The sequence below is a fragment of the Pogona vitticeps genome, chromosome 6 (genome assembly GCF_051106095.1).
Source record: "Pogona vitticeps strain Pit_001003342236 chromosome 6, PviZW2.1, whole genome shotgun sequence".
NCBI lineage: Eukaryota > Metazoa > Chordata > Lepidosauria > Squamata > Agamidae > Pogona > Pogona vitticeps.
The window spans coordinates 106,462,783-106,477,913 of NC_135788.1; the positions used below are offsets into that span (position 1 = coordinate 106,462,783).

The window sequence follows — 15,131 nt, forward strand, 5'->3', positions numbered from 1 at the left end:
TGGATGGCATTTTACTGTTGCTCTGACAGCAATCCTGTGTAAAAATATTTGAATATTTTGTTAGGTTTTAGGTTGATTCTTATGCTTGCGGTGATGCATGAGCAGAAAACTGAAATGAAAGCAAAGGTCCCCTCCTGGTGAGTGAGCAAACAGAAGGTAGCCATGCTGTGAAGGGAGTGTGAGAATTCCCTCTCCCTGTGCTTCTTCCTCTAAACACTGGTGCAAATTGTTGTCCTGCCCTCACCGGCCTCCCTCACCGGTTGCCTCCCTCTCCATGTCCACTGTTGTGCCTGTTCTGGCTTACCTGATTCTTTCACAGAGTGAAAGGTGGCCCTACCATTAGAAAAAAGTCAAGTGGTTGCCTCAAGTAGGGTAACAGATGTCTGTGTGAGGGGGGTTAGCCATAAGGTGGTGGAGGAGAAAGGTGTTCCCCATGCTGTATTCAAGCCTGCCTTTCCATGTGGGTCAGTTTCATTTGGGTGAGGTGGCGAAAAGTTTCCTCATGGCCAGAGCTGAGGATGATTTAACTCCCAAATCACTCATGTTCTGTGCATGGCATAGGAAGAAGGTGTCGTTGTGTTCTTCAGGCACGCAAATATTTTGGCTTGGCCTTGAGAGTAAAAGAAGTGAGGTAGAAGTAAGGTGTCTGCTTTAGAGCAGCCCAGAGCTGGGTGATTTTGGCCATCGCCCCACTGCTGAGTAGAAAAGAGAGGGTGGGGGCAGTAGCTGTCCTGCTCTCAAGTACCAGACCTTCCTTTCTTTGTCTGCTCTCCATGGTTGTCATCACTAAGAATTCAACGTTTTCCCTCCTGGCTTCAACGAGCTTGTGTACACATCAAGGCTTGACATGTTATCATACTGAGCAAGACTAATTTCACACAAGCATGAGGAGCTTCACCACACCGTTGCCAAGTGCGTTGTAGTGTGAAAGGTGAAGAATTCATACTTGCCAGCTACCAGGAGGTGGGCTTGAGCACACAGTGGCAAAGTCTTCAGAAATGGACCTCATACTACTATTGGGGGAAAAAATGAGTTATTCACAAGCCCTGCTCTGCCATCATATCTGTCTCTTACCATGGAGTTTATGACCTGGGTAAGTACCTGCAAAATGAACACAGATTAAAAATGTATTCTCCATATTTGCAGTTGTTGACATTAGAGAAGAGGCCATTTTATCCTTCTTTGAGATATCTATGCTTTAAATCTGCTGGCTAACATATATATTATTAACTCTGGGCCATCATGTTTTCTTTTTGACGGTTGTGTTTTCTGTTCTATCATCTGTTTCCTTTTTGGTTTCTAAGCAAAAGGAGCCTGACTGGCGAAACTGAACTGAACTGAGTATTGAGAAAGGACTTTGGTTCTGAGGACAAACTCCTCGATTTGTGGGTCTTTACCGCAGGAGAGTGGCATGGAGCAAAGCTAGTAATTAACCTGGTAGAAGTGCTTGTGCAACCAACAGTCCATAGAAAAAAACTAGCAGAGCTTTCCCATTTCAACAGTTTACTGATATCCATTTACTTGATACATTTTTATGCTGCTTCTTGACTATGTTCTGCAAGGGTGAGGGTGAGAAAAAAATTTAGCCAATGAAGTGCAAAACATTATTGAAAAATGTAAAAATCAATTTAAGGGATATTCAATCCACAGCTTCCTCAACTGTAATTTTAAAGCAACAGCTCCAGTGAGCCTACATCTTTCTCAACTTACATCTAAGAAAAATGGCTGGCAAAATCCATCTCATCATTAACTTTTGGAACTCTTTAAGTTCTTTACAAGCCTGACGAACTGGAGGGTCCTGATCTGTGAAAGTTAGCAGATTGTATGAATTTTTTAAGTGGTTTATAAAGTTACCACCTATTCTTGCATTTGTAACATCAATACAGTATTGCCCAATCAACATCAAACTAGTATAAATTAGTGGCTGTGTGTGTTACCAAGGGTGTCTTACAGCACATAGAACTGTGTGCATACATTCAAACATGACTAAAATAAAAACTAATTTTGTTTCTGCTAGACTACAGAAAAGAGAGGTCGGGGAGCAAATTGTGTTCTCTGATGGCAATTGCTTTTGCTGAACTATAGATTAGGGCTTGCCCAGTATGCTAGTGCTCAGCCATGATGGCATCCTTTCTTAGTTGTGTTGACATCAGGACTGTCAGATGCTCCCAGATGAGGTTTTGTTGTTGATCTGCCTTAATTGCATAATTTTATAGTGGGTCCAGATAAAAACTTGGAAGTGGTGCATTTTTGGGACCACAACTCCCAGAATCCATTAGCCAGGCATGCAGGTGGGGAGTGCAATCTTTAAAAAGTAAAATTTCAAGGCTCTAGTCCAGATGAAGTCTTCCATTTTGTAAGCTCCATGTCTGTGGTGCCCAGCCTGATGAAGACCAGTACAAGGTTTCAAGCTAGCTAACATTTGTGATTTTTAATGATCTGATAAAGGTACTGTGCACCTTTGCCTTCAGCTTTTTCTATAGAGAGCACACTGTTTTTTTGTTAAAGGGAACTAAGATCCTGTGGTACCAGCGTGGTGTAGTGGATGGAGTGATGGACTAGGACTCAGGAGGCCTGGGTTCGAATCCCCTGTCAACCACTGGAGAGTGGAACTGGTGAAACTACTTGTCACTTCTAATTTGGCAGCACATAACAAGAAGACACTGTAGGAAGAACCACTGGAAACGAAGGCAATTCAGAACGTGTGGGAAGAACCACAGCACTCCTGCAGAACAGAGTACCAAATCTAGCCTTCTAGGTTTCCTAAGTTTTAGGTCAGACTTAAGACTTGCAACTGGCATTGTTTGTGCTTAAGGGAGTTTTGAAGAAGTATAATGTTAGCCGACTATAGGAGAGAAGAACCCACTTATTTTTCAGGAGTGGTACCAAGTGTTTATGGAGAAATAGCTAGTCATCTCTCCTGCTCCATGATACTACTTGGCCAAGGCAGAAGGCAAAACCCACGACAACTTCTTTTGCTACTTCTGATTGATAGCATAATATTGAATCATTCCTGTCAAAATGCATCTTTCAATGCCCATTAATGGGAATTCTGAATGTAACTAGAATGATTACATCAAAAAGTAACTTTGTAACTACATGCTATATTACTTTTCGTATCCCTTTGTAACTACTGGTCACATTCCTTGTTAAAGCAACTAGATGCAAGTTATTTACATGCTCTTGGGGAGACCCTAAAGTGTGTAGGAATCAAGAGACAATGATTGTTCTGTGAAGAAATGGAATCAGATGGGATAGAGCTGTAAGATGAACCAGGAGACCTGATGTTAATAAGTTACTTTTCCTCCTCAGCAGTTTTTCTACTTCGTTGAGCCTCTGTCCCATCTTAGCCCCAAACCTGCTGACACAGCTCCTCGTTGGGCTGGTGTCGCTCCCTAATCCCAGCCTCCGACTGTTTGCTGTTTGATCCCCAACCATTGTGGGATAAGCACCAGATGTTGCCTTTCAGAAGTGATGGTCTGTGACCTTTCAGCAAAGCTAGCAGCATGCTGAAATGTGGGGTTCGCTTGTTGCGCTCTAGGGTCTTAGCCTCCTGGGGGCCCCAGCATGCTTCTTGGAAACCCTCCCACCTGGCTGCGGCAAAGAACCCGTTGCCTGCCCATCTTTCGCTGCGTTTGGATGATGGGAAAGTTTTCCGCCTGAAGAGCAACTGGGAGCTCACGCGGGGACTGCTGGTCTTCTTCCTCTGTTCTTCCCCATGGCTGGTTCGGAAAGCACCCCTGGTGAGACCAACCTGGCTGATTACCAGCGCGTGGAGGAGCTAATTATTATTATTAGACTACAGCTCCTCAATAGTTTTGTAGTTTAGGTACCTGGCTGCACAGCCAGAGGTCAGGAGCTCGATTCCCCACTGAGCTTCCTGGGAAAAGAGCCAGCCTGCATAGCCTTGGGTAAGCTGCAAAATCCCTGGGTGCCCCCGGAAGGAGAGAAGGGTGAACCACTTCTGAGTACTCTCTCCCTGGAAAAATCCTGAAAAGGGTTACCATAAATCTGAATCCACTTGACAGCACATTATTATTATTATTATTATTATTATTATTATTATTATTATTATTATTATTATTATTATTATTATTATTATTATTATTATTATTATTATTATTATTATTATTATTATTATTAAACTCATAGATTTCCCCAGTCAATAGCTGTATTAGTTTCTGAATACTGGGATCCAAAAAAGTAACTTTTCCAAGGTCTCCCTTTAACCCATTTAACTAGTTCCTTCTCAGTCACCACCTGCAGCTGATAGGGTGACATGGAAAGGTTCTGTTGGGGAATAACAGAAGTGTAGTTAGATACATAATTTCAGAGTCTGTATTTAAGGGTTCTCTGGGGATTCCTCTTTAGATGGTAATAAGGCATTTCACTTTATTTTAAATGTGGTAACTCTGCTCTGATGCATTTCAGACTTCCTAGTCCTTCTGCTAAGGGATGCCCTGAATCCTTGTGGTTCTTGGGCCAAGCTGTGGCACATCAGTGTCTTAACCGTGTGCAAAAAGGACTCTCCTATTGCCTCAAAAACTAGAGAACTGGTTATAATTTGTGGCATATGGTTTTATAGATTACAGTCCCCTGCACCAGACCTATGAAATATCTCTTAAATTGGCAAATATGAGAAGAAATAAGGTTGTTGTAGGTTTTTCAGGCTGTTTGGCCATGTTCTGAGGGTTTTTCTTCCTAACATTTTGCCAGTCTCTCTGGCCAGCATCTTCAGAGAACTTGGTCTGAGAAGAAATAATTTCCCTCGAGCCCATCAAAGCTTATGCCACAACCAGCTTGTTAGCCTGTAAGATCATACAATGTGTGGTTGTTGTAACAGCCCACCTTTCTCTCTATCCTTCCAAGATCCTTTCGGGCACCCGACGAGTTCTGGGCCGGCGGCTGTGGAGTTCAGCACTCCGCCTTACGCTGTATGGACAGTTTGTGGCTGGCGAGACCCACAAGGAGATCAAGGACACTTTGCAACGGCTCCAAGGTTTGGGGGTCCGCCCTCTCCTTGCAGTCCCAATAGAAGAAGATGTGGGTGAAGCCAGGAAAGGGTGAGTATCAATCGCATGAGTTGAAAGAGTGGGGCTGATGTTTGGCTATAAAGGAAATGGAGGCTAACTGCCTGAAACTGGAGGTTCTGAGATTGAATTATGAAGTGGGCAGGAATACAGCATTATTCTCAATCATGAGTCTAGGTCTGGGTCTGTTCTAGAAGGAAGGGTGAAGAAAATCCTTCAAATCTTCAGTGGTAATTCACTTAACTTCAGATTTTATAAGCAGGGATGGGGACTGTAATCGTGGGACTCTCTGTCAAGTTGGACTTAAGTTATACCAGTGGCTCAACTTCGACTTGATTTGGGGTGTTGTTTGTTTGGTTATTTTTTTCAATGACTTGAACTTGACTTGCAACTCGGAACCCAGCCACCCCTCCCTTTTTTTCCTCGGGGGGGGGGGGGAAGCTTGTTTTTAATGGGGACTCTGACTCAGGTTTGGTACCAAAGACTCTGAGTAGGACCTGGAACTCAGACACAAAGACTTCCCAACATCCCTGTTCATAAGCCACGAGAGACATGGTGTGTTAGCAAAAAGTGGACACAGTGAATGGATAGAGCTAGGATTGTCTTCCTGAAATTGCCACCCTCTAGATGTGTTGGATTATAATTATAATTTATAAGAGAAGATGATTTATGCTGTAGTCCATCCCATCTGCGGGTTGCCCATTGAGGGAAAGCTGGGATGAAAAAAAAAACTATGATTCCAAACTTGTTTCCCACTGCGCCCGCCCCATGTCAATCTTCGAACCATTGCTTTGTGCAGCTGCACAGCTTAGCGATAAGTAGGAGTGAATTTCACGTCCTTTCTTTATTGGTTACCGTTTCTAGCACTTTGGTAATAGTGCAATGGCAAAGGTCTCTTTGTTCGTAATGGGACAGCTCAAACATTTGCCCAAATGTGTGTGTTCAACAGGGGAAGATGACTCATACATCTTCTTCTGGTCTTTCCTCACCATATGCACACAGATGTCTTCCCACCTGGGCTTTAGTTTCAGGAAGTGGTAATGCAGATGTCAGGTGTTAAGAGTAGCATCTCATTATTTTTACACAATGCTTGGGGAACCATGTGAAATGAAGCAAGACCAGAATCAGACATTCTGAGGTCACTAAGCTATGCCAAGTTCAAAGAGTTTACATATCATTGCTTAAAAAAAAACACGTTGCGATACTATTATTCTAACAGAAATTTTGCATTGGTTTGTTTGTTTTTTAAAATTGAGAGGCCCATCATTGCCTGTAGCTGTAGTGTATTCAGTTTATTTATAAATCCAGGAGAGAGAGAGAGAGAGAGAGAGAGAGAGAGAGAGAGAGAGAGGTCTACCTACTAGGGTTCAGGGAGTTGTAATTGAAAACTTTTCGAAGCTCTGCATAGCATGCAGCCCTGGCCTTGACAGAATAACCGCCAAGGGAATGTGGCGCCTGAGAAATGGCTATCCACCACTATCTTCAAGGGAACCAACCAACAGCAGAGCGAGCGCCTAGATCAAGAAACGGGAAAGGTGGAGAGCAGTATGCACAGTTGAACATGGAGATGGGGAGTGTATCAAGAAAGCTGGAGGGTATTTTACTCCATTCAAACATGATGAGCATTTTCTTGTGAAGGGGGCAGTCCATGGAAAAGATTGGGGAACAATGGGAACCCCTGCTTTGTGTCCTGACCAGGGAAGCATGGTATGACAAGAATACCAGCTCGATGCTTACTTGCCTGGATCTGTCCGTGGGGGTTTCCACTAACCCCATGATGCAACTGAGGATAACAGCAATGATGGCTGCTGAACTCTGTGTAAGTATTGTTAGGATGGCACAGGGTGGGGGGGCTGCTGGAGCTTTGTGGGGCAGGTAGCTTCAAATAAATTAGTATAGATCTGGGCAGGGAGGTTTCCAGTGGTTCTGAAACCATCCTCTGTCCTTTTAGATATTGTGATTTGATAGAGAACTTGAGGCCTTGAAAATTGTATTCGTGAAGGCTTTCACGGCCGGGATCTAATGGTTGTTGTGGGTTTTTCGGGCTCTTTGGCCGTGTTCTGAAGGTTGTTCTTCCTAACGTTTCGCCAGTCTCTGTGGCTGGCATCTTCAGAGGACAGCACTCTGTGCTCTAGCCACAGAGACTGGTGAAACGTTAGGAAGAACAACCTTCAGAACATGGCCAAAGAGCCCGAAAAACCCACAACAGCCTTGAAAATTATTTGCTTTTTTAAATTATAAAGATTCTACAAATGGAGTCCTCATAATCCCCTGGAAGTTGCATTGCTTTCTCCATGTACATTCCAAGGAACTCAAGGAGCCTGTGTGGCCCGCCTTCTTTTTTATTTCACAACAACCATGTGAGGTAGCTTAGACTGAGACATAAGTGGTGCAAGTACACCCACTGAGCTTCACGGCTGAGTAGGGATTTGAACTTGGGTCTCCCCAGATACAGTCCATCACTTTTTACATATTCTGGCTCTTTATTAAAAAGCCATATTTTTAAAAACAAACACACAATATACTAAATCATATTGCATCACATTAAAGCTAAATTAATCATAATTAGTCAATGGCTGAAATCTCGTAGTAAGTCACAACTTGAGTAGGCCCATGGAGTCACTGGGGATTTGGTGAGTCAATACCTAAGTAAATTCCATTGATTCAAAGGACCTACTCAAGTTGTGACTTACTAGAGAATTTCAGCCATTGTGACTAATTTAAGTCCCTGTTGATTTTAGTGGTACAAAAACACAACAAACTTTAGTGTGCATCCCATAAAACATGGCTTCATTTAGTAACAAGGTTGTGTGTATTTAAAAGGGATTTTCAAAAATGTATCTTCTGGAGAATATGTATATGTTTAAATAGAATCACAGAATAATTGAGTTGGAAGGGGCCTATAAAATCATCGAGTCCAACCCCCTGCTCAGTTCAGGAATCCAAATCAAAACTGATCTGACAGATGGTTTTCCACTTCTCTCTTAAATGCCTTCAGCAATGGAGTGCTCACCAACCCCTGAGGCAATTGGTTCCATTATCGTACTGCTCTAACAGTTAAGATGTTTTTCCTGATATTCAGCCTAAATGTGGCTTCCTGTACCTTGAGCCCATTATTACATGTCCTGCATTCTGGCATGGCCATGCTGATTGCTCTTAAGGATGTAATCAGCTTGAAAGAGTACAGGGAACAAAAATTCAAAGAAAAAAGCTCAAAGACATTGAGAAGAGAAAGCAGGGTTATGCTCAGCTCTCCTTCTCATTGATGTAGGTGGAGAATGTACTTTTCAGTGAGCATCATGAAACCATTCTAGCATCTCAGCATTCTGTCACTTAATTCTGCATGTGTTGTGTAGACCTAGTGCTTTTCCGTTCTGGGAAGGAAGACAAGATATTTGGAGGGATCTGGTTTTATTTTTTATTTTGCAGAAGACAATCACCCTGCGCCTGAAAGAGCAGGAGGGAAAGTCGGACCTGAGCATAGAGAGAGTAGTAGCTGTCATGAAAGGAGAGGTGAGATTTCTTCTGCCTTTTTACAATTGTAGAATAATGAAGTTGGAACGGGCCTATAAGGCCATTGAGTCCAACCCTGTGCTCAGTGCAGGATTACAAATCAAAGGAGATCTGCCAGGTGGTTGTCTAAATTTCTCTTGAATGCTTCCAGTGTGGGAGAGCTGACCAACTCTTGAGGTAATTGGTTCCATTGGAAGGGAAATGGATCCATCCAATCGTCCCTTCTGCATCTTGAATTTCATTTTTTAGCCAGATACTTAGTTTTAAAAGTACACTATATGTCTTTTCTCCTTCTACCACCAGCCACTGAACTTTAGCTGCCTGAACCAAGAAGAGAACCAGCATTTCCAAAAATCACTGCGTCGGCTCAATTCAGTAGCACAGGTACAAGGATCCAGGGTCATTTCACATCTGATGTTTAGATCAGACTGGGTCATGATACTAATGCACAATAACCCATTTGAAGGGAAAGTGTATATCTCGAGTTGCGATACTAAATACACTTATGCGGGAGTGTCTCCCTCTTCCTCTGCAGTATGCTGTGGAAAAGGAGGTCCGTGTTCTGGTGGATGCAGAATACACCTACATTAATCCAGCCCTGACACTTGTCACCCTGGCAATGATGGCTGCTTGGAACAAGGAAAAGCCCTGGATTTGGAACACCTATCAGGCTTATCTCAAGGTACATGGAGGGCCATCTCCTCCCTCCCTAAATAACCCTCTTCCTTCTACTAACTACATTTTCTAGAAATAAACAAGGATCTACCCTAACTTTCTGAAGTTGTTGGTGTTTTCATGAACAGCCATCTTACCTCTGACTTTGATTATTATTTGTTTGTTTGCTTGGTTGGCCTTTCTTTCTCCAGGACACTCTGGAGCGGATGAATCAGGATTTGGCTCTCATGGAGCATTTGGGTGTATGTTTTGGAGTAAAGCTAGTCCGGGGGGCTTATATGGAGAAAGAACGGAAACTGGTAAAGGAGAAAGGTTACCTTGATCCTGTGCAACCCAACTGGGAGGCTACCAATAAAAGGTGAGACCTCTCTCCATGGATCTGTTCCGCACCTCTGAAAGAGATCATAGGCACTGGTTGCTCTGGGTTGTTTTGGTATTTTGTTGTTGTTGTTGCAGATTCAGATTTGGATAGATCATATTGGTACTGACATCCACATGGGAAAGATATTTGTTACTGGATGTACTGGAATGCACTGGATTGTCCCAATCCCCTGTCCACGCACATTAGGAATTGCTCAGTGATGTCTCACTCCTAACACTGATTGCCATCCTCTTTGCTTCTCTTTGCTGTCTTCTCTGTTCCGACTTCACTCTGTCCTCTATTCTCTCCTTTTCAATCCATCCACAATTCTCAAATATTCCTGTTCTTGCTTTTGCAGTAGTTTTCATTTTTGCATTATGGTGCAAAAATGATAACATTGCTAAAAAAAAAAATTTAAAAGCAGAACACAGGAAAGGTTAATAACCCAAGAAAACTGAACAAAAGGCATGAAGGCATGGGAGGGTGGCGATGGACGAGCAGAAAAAATGGCCATTGGGAATTATCATCAAATGACACACATCTCACAAAGTACATGGATCAGCACACATCACTATGGTACCAGGGTCTGCACAAGCAGATCCTGCACCAGAGCAAATCAGAGCAAAGAAGAACAGAAGTACACCATCACCTGGCAGTGGCATTACAAAAAAACAACAACAAAACATGAAAGCAAAGGTTTATCCCACGTTGACTTTTTTGATAATAGTTTCACCCTGGCATCATGTTGACAATGGGATGAAATACTAGTATTATTGGTGAAAGTACAGTTGAACAGACACCTAGTATGGGTAGGCCCCAAGTCCTGAAAGCCAAGCATGAGGAAAAATGTTTTTTTCTCCTCATGCCAGTTGAAGTCTTCCCATGTCTGTATGTAAGCAAAACCACACCAGACCCATAGAGAAGAGGTGTCACAGACTAAGAATAACTCTGAGTACTCTTAAGAAAAGGCAAAAAGCTGTCTCCAACAGTCCGCTAATAATGTTTTGGTGAATTGTGGTGGGAAGTGACCGCATGATCTAGGTACAGTAAGACCCCCTCATCCACGGGATCAGTATCCCCTGATTCATGTATCCATGGTCTGAAAATATTAAAAATATTAAACTAAAAATCTTAGAAATACACATTTCTAAAGGTGAGATTACCAGAACTGGCCACGAGAGGGAGTCAAAGATCAAGCTACAGTATGTATGACAATCACTCTATAAGACACATTTTTCAGCATCAGCAGGAATGATGTCCTACGGTAATTGTTTTCAGATTCAGAAACAGGCTCCCTGGGAAGCTATTCTAAAATGCTCTCTAGGACCCAAGTTAGGTCTTCCCATAGGCATCAATAAAGGAAATAAAACTTTAAATGCAGCCACGACTGGGACTCAGCACAAGTGTATCCTCTCCATCCCAACCCCAGGAAAAGAAAAATCCCAGCTGGAGGAACAAACTGGGATCAGCCCACCCGTAAATTATTTGCTGGGAGACTTCTGCTATGTTACACTTCTTGTGTCTGAAGAAATGCAGCATAAATACACTGAAATGTATTTGTTAGTGTTTGAAGTGCCATTGCATTTTATCTTTTTCTTTCGTTGTTTTTCCTTTCCCACCCTATCGTTTTGCCAACTTTCTGCCATGTTGTCGCTCATCCCCTCTTTTCTATGCTTTGCAGCTACCATCGCTGTCTAGATTTTGGCTTGGACCAAGCCTTTCAAGCCCAGGGAAGGTTTGAGATGATCGTGGCCACTCACAATGAAGCCTCGGTGATGCATGCTGTGCAAAGGTATTTTGGCTGCCAAAGCCATGGCAGTGACAGCTTCTGTCTGTGTTTAAGCATCTCCCAATAATCCTATGGTTCTGGCAGTTGTCAACTAGGAATGTGGAGAGGGAAAGCTTTCAGTTTCTTCAGTAAACCCGAAAGGACCCAAAAGGACTTTCATTTCAGTTTTCCTTATTTGGGTCTTTAGTGCTGGATCAAGTTAAGCTGTACAGAACCTTCAAAACTACTTTTTAAAAAAATCGAGAAAAGGCAACAGACAATCATCTGCTCCAAAACCAGGCAACAGAACAACAGTGTCTGAGAAACAAAAATCACCACCAGATTCGTGCAGCAGGCGTTTACCATCACATCAAATCCTGATCAGCATTTTCAGCAGGAAATGGTACAGATGAGAAAGAGAAGCATTATCAGACTCAGCGGATCTCATAGCTTTCAGTGGACCTGTGATCTTTCGAATGAGGAAATCCCAATGAAATACAATTATTTCCTTATGGAATCCTAGATCTGTTGTATTTCAGAGGCTGTCCATCACAAAGTCACGAAAAGAGTCCAAAAACAAAAGAAAGTGCCTCTTTTATCCCCCCCAACTCATCCTATTCAGGTAATTTCTAAAATCCCATGCCTTATGTCCCTTTCCTCCTCTTTAAACATTCTGCCAAACCAAACAGAAGAGGTACTCTCTGAAAGCCAGGAGGGAGAGAAAGTTTCAGGAGAACTTTCACTTGGGAAAAAGTCCCCTCCCCACACAGTACAACAGTCACACTGCCTTGCCACCTAAGCCACCAATACACCAATCCCCATGCAATCCGTCAACGTAACCCAGGCTCAGGACTGCCACTGTAAAGAGAAAAGAACAACAATGGATGTACCATAATCATGAGCCATCAAGTTGATTCTGACTTAAAACGACCCTTTTTCAGGGTTTTCCAGGCAGAGAGTATTCAGAAATGGTTTACCATTCTCTTCTTCCGGGGATGTCCTGGGAATGTGCAGCTTGCCCAAGGCCACATGGGCTGGCTTTAATCATCAAACTCCTCATCTCTGGCTTGGCAGCCAGATACCTCTGCCTGGCCCATGGCAGGCACGAAGCCATCAATGATCGCCACCTTGCTAATAATAATTAATAATTATACCATTTTTCTTGGCAGTGCTGTCAAGTAGATTGTTGCGGCTGGAGGGGTAGCAGCAAATGGAGTCACCCACCCCTCCACCCAAGTTAAGGTGCTCACAGTCAGCTGAGTTATTTTGGCACACTTCTCCTTCCCTTGCATAAAAATACAGTATGACAATAACACATGAAATGACTAATAATTTGCTGCCATGTCATGAAATCCTGAATATGCTATTTAAAATGACCTTGTACGTCAGTACTATTATCCCCCTATTGCCAATGAAGGGAAGCAATAGCCAGGTTTCCATAAATGGCGTTTGTGGTTGACCTCGACTTTCAACCCATCCCTCATCGCTTACAGCTTATGACTTTTGCTGCCATGCTACACACATACTTATTATTGGAACTATCCTTGTGTTTATCTCAAGGATGGCAGAGATGGGCTTAGACAAAGGTACCGGACCCGTCAGCTTCGGACAGCTGCTGGGAATGTGTGATCAGGTGTCCTTGGCACTGGGTAAGTCTGGGACCCATTTTTGGTCACAAGCTTTAATCTTTCCCTCATTTTATCCTTTCCTTCTTCCTGCAATATTTTTTACCACTTCTGTTTCCCTCTGTGCCTCCCTCCTTGTTTTTCCTTGCCTCATCCCTTGCCCAAACATAGGCCAAGCAGGTTATGCTATCTATAAATCCATCCCCTATGGATCTGTGGAAGAAGTGATCCCCTACTTGATCCGCCGTGCCCATGAGAACCAGAGCGTCCTCCATGGAATCCGAAAGGAAAGAGATCTGCTACGCGCGGAACTACGCAGACGGATCCAGAGGAAGACTTGAGGGAAGCTAAACATCCTGAAGAAACTACCCAATCTCCCTGTTTTTTCCTGGACTAGTGGGACTAGGCCTTTGCGATAGAGTCTCTGTCCCCCCTCATGGTGTTTCCCACATGATGTTCAAAAGTGTCACCACCAATCCCTTAGATTGCCAGATCACCACAGGACCCCAAATCAAGACTCATGGGGTTTAGTGGTGTCTTGAGTCGGTTATCTTTTAAAGCCTTTTAAAAGACTACAATGTAGAAACTTCATTATTATTATTATTATTATTTTACAACAACTTCCTGAATCCCCATGCTTGCTGAGGGTTGTGGGAGTGGCAGACCAAAACAAGACAGCTGCAACAGAAGAAAGAGAGAGGGAAAGTTTCCCCCTTTTTTGATAAGAGATTTGGGATTAGAGTTAGTGGGCAGCGAAGAACAACTAGTTTTATCTTTGCTACGCCCTGAGCAGGGCCGGCCCCAACACTGGGCAGAGTGGAGCTACTACTTCAGGGGGTAGATACTCGGTCAAGGGGATAGCATCAGTCTCCTGATCATTTTTTGTGAATGCTCATGGCTCCCTCTGTCTCCTAAAGCTGAGTGCCCCACAGACCTCACGCCCTAAACTGCTGCCCACGGGTGGGGTGGAGAAAGCTATCTCATTGCCCGTGCTCAATTCAGATTCAACTGGGAGTCCAGCCAACCTCTGGAGGAGGTTGCCATCTTACTCTTCATTACATACAACAAAACTTCTTGAGCCAAACATGAACCTGAATATGTCTGGTGCAGAGTCCTTCTCTCCTGCTAGCCTGTATTTATTTTTGTTTACATCCACTCTCCTTTGTGAAAATGAGTATTTTCTGCTCACTGCATATACTGTATTAATTCTCAAAGTGTGTGCAGCAGAGTGAGGGGTTTGTTAAGTCAATCATTGGGACTTGGCGCTTCATTCCGATCCAAGGCCCAGCCCTGTCACTTGGTGGATTGAGGCCTCAGCTTCAAGGCAGCAGATCTAGGATGCTATGAAAGGGTGGCAAATTGTTAGTTGTTTTCTTTGTTTATTCACTCTGCAAGATGGTCTACTTCATGTGGCAAAATAATTTGATTGGCTCTCAGTACGAGGTGTACTTTGACCGGGGGCATTTTTTCTTCCACCTCAGTCCACAGAATATCTACAGCCAATCCTGGTTTGGCTCACTGCTCCCGAGCCCAGCTTATGCAGTTGCTGGGGTAGTGGGTGTGACCGTCTCAGATTTGTCCCCACACCTCCTGACTAGCGTGAGTGGTTTGATTTTGTCTGGACAGCGTGTGGCGGAATGGCAGGAGGAATGAATGGGGAGGGAGGGAGGGAGGGGGAGCTGAAGCTTTATATAATGGGTTTAACGTAGTTTGTATATTAGCACGTTGGACTCCTGCACATATGGTCAGGAAAAACTGGATTAAAGCCAGCAACATAGCTAAAAATTACCACAGGGACTAGACAGAGCAAATGGGATTTTACAAAAGGGTTGCCTAGCAGTCTGTAAGGTTTTAGCAATTTCCAGAGAGAGAGAACTGGGAATCTGGAAAGAGCGTTTGGAAGGGTGATCACAGGGTTAATCCTTTTTTTTTTTTTTTTTTGTATCTACCTCCTTAGGTAGGGACATAGTGGTGCTGAGGGTTAAACCACAGAAGCCTCTGTGCTGTAAGGTCTATAGATCTGTAGCTGTAAGATCGAATCCACATGACAGAGTGAGCGCCCGTTGCTTGTCCCAGCTCCCGCCAACCTAGCAGTTCGAAAGCATGCACATGCGAGTAGATAAATAGAGACCGCCTCGGTGGGAAGGTAATGCGTTCCG

At 43.5% G+C, this 15,131-nt stretch overlaps 1 protein-coding gene across 1 annotated transcript; it reads left to right on the plus strand.

The window, feature by feature from the left end:
* Positions 1-2,905: 2,905 nt before the first annotated feature.
* Positions 2,906-13,550, plus strand: PRODH2 (proline dehydrogenase 2). The gene is made up of 10 exons (XM_020792681.3): positions 2,906-3,743; positions 4,870-5,063; positions 6,729-6,849; positions 8,460-8,543; positions 8,847-8,927; positions 9,079-9,225; positions 9,410-9,576; positions 11,261-11,371; positions 12,908-12,996; positions 13,144-13,550. Exons 1-10 carry the CDS (start codon positions 3,507-3,509, stop codon positions 13,311-13,313), a joined length of 1,401 nt encoding a protein of 466 aa, XP_020648340.3. The 5' UTR covers positions 2,906-3,506; the 3' UTR covers positions 13,314-13,550.
* Positions 13,551-15,131: the final 1,581 nt, after the last annotated feature.

Coding starts and splice junctions, on each gene's coding strand:
- PRODH2 (XM_020792681.3), top strand. CDS start 3,507: ATGCTGAAATGTGGGGTTCGCTTGTTGCGCTCTAGGGTCTTAGCCTCC. Junction 5,064..6,728: donor GTGGGTGAAGCCAGGAAAGG/GTGAGTATCAAT, acceptor TGTCCTGACCAG/GGAAGCATGGTATGACAAGA. Junction 12,997..13,143: donor TCAGGTGTCCTTGGCACTGG/GTAAGTCTGGGA, acceptor GCCCAAACATAG/GCCAAGCAGGTTATGCTATC.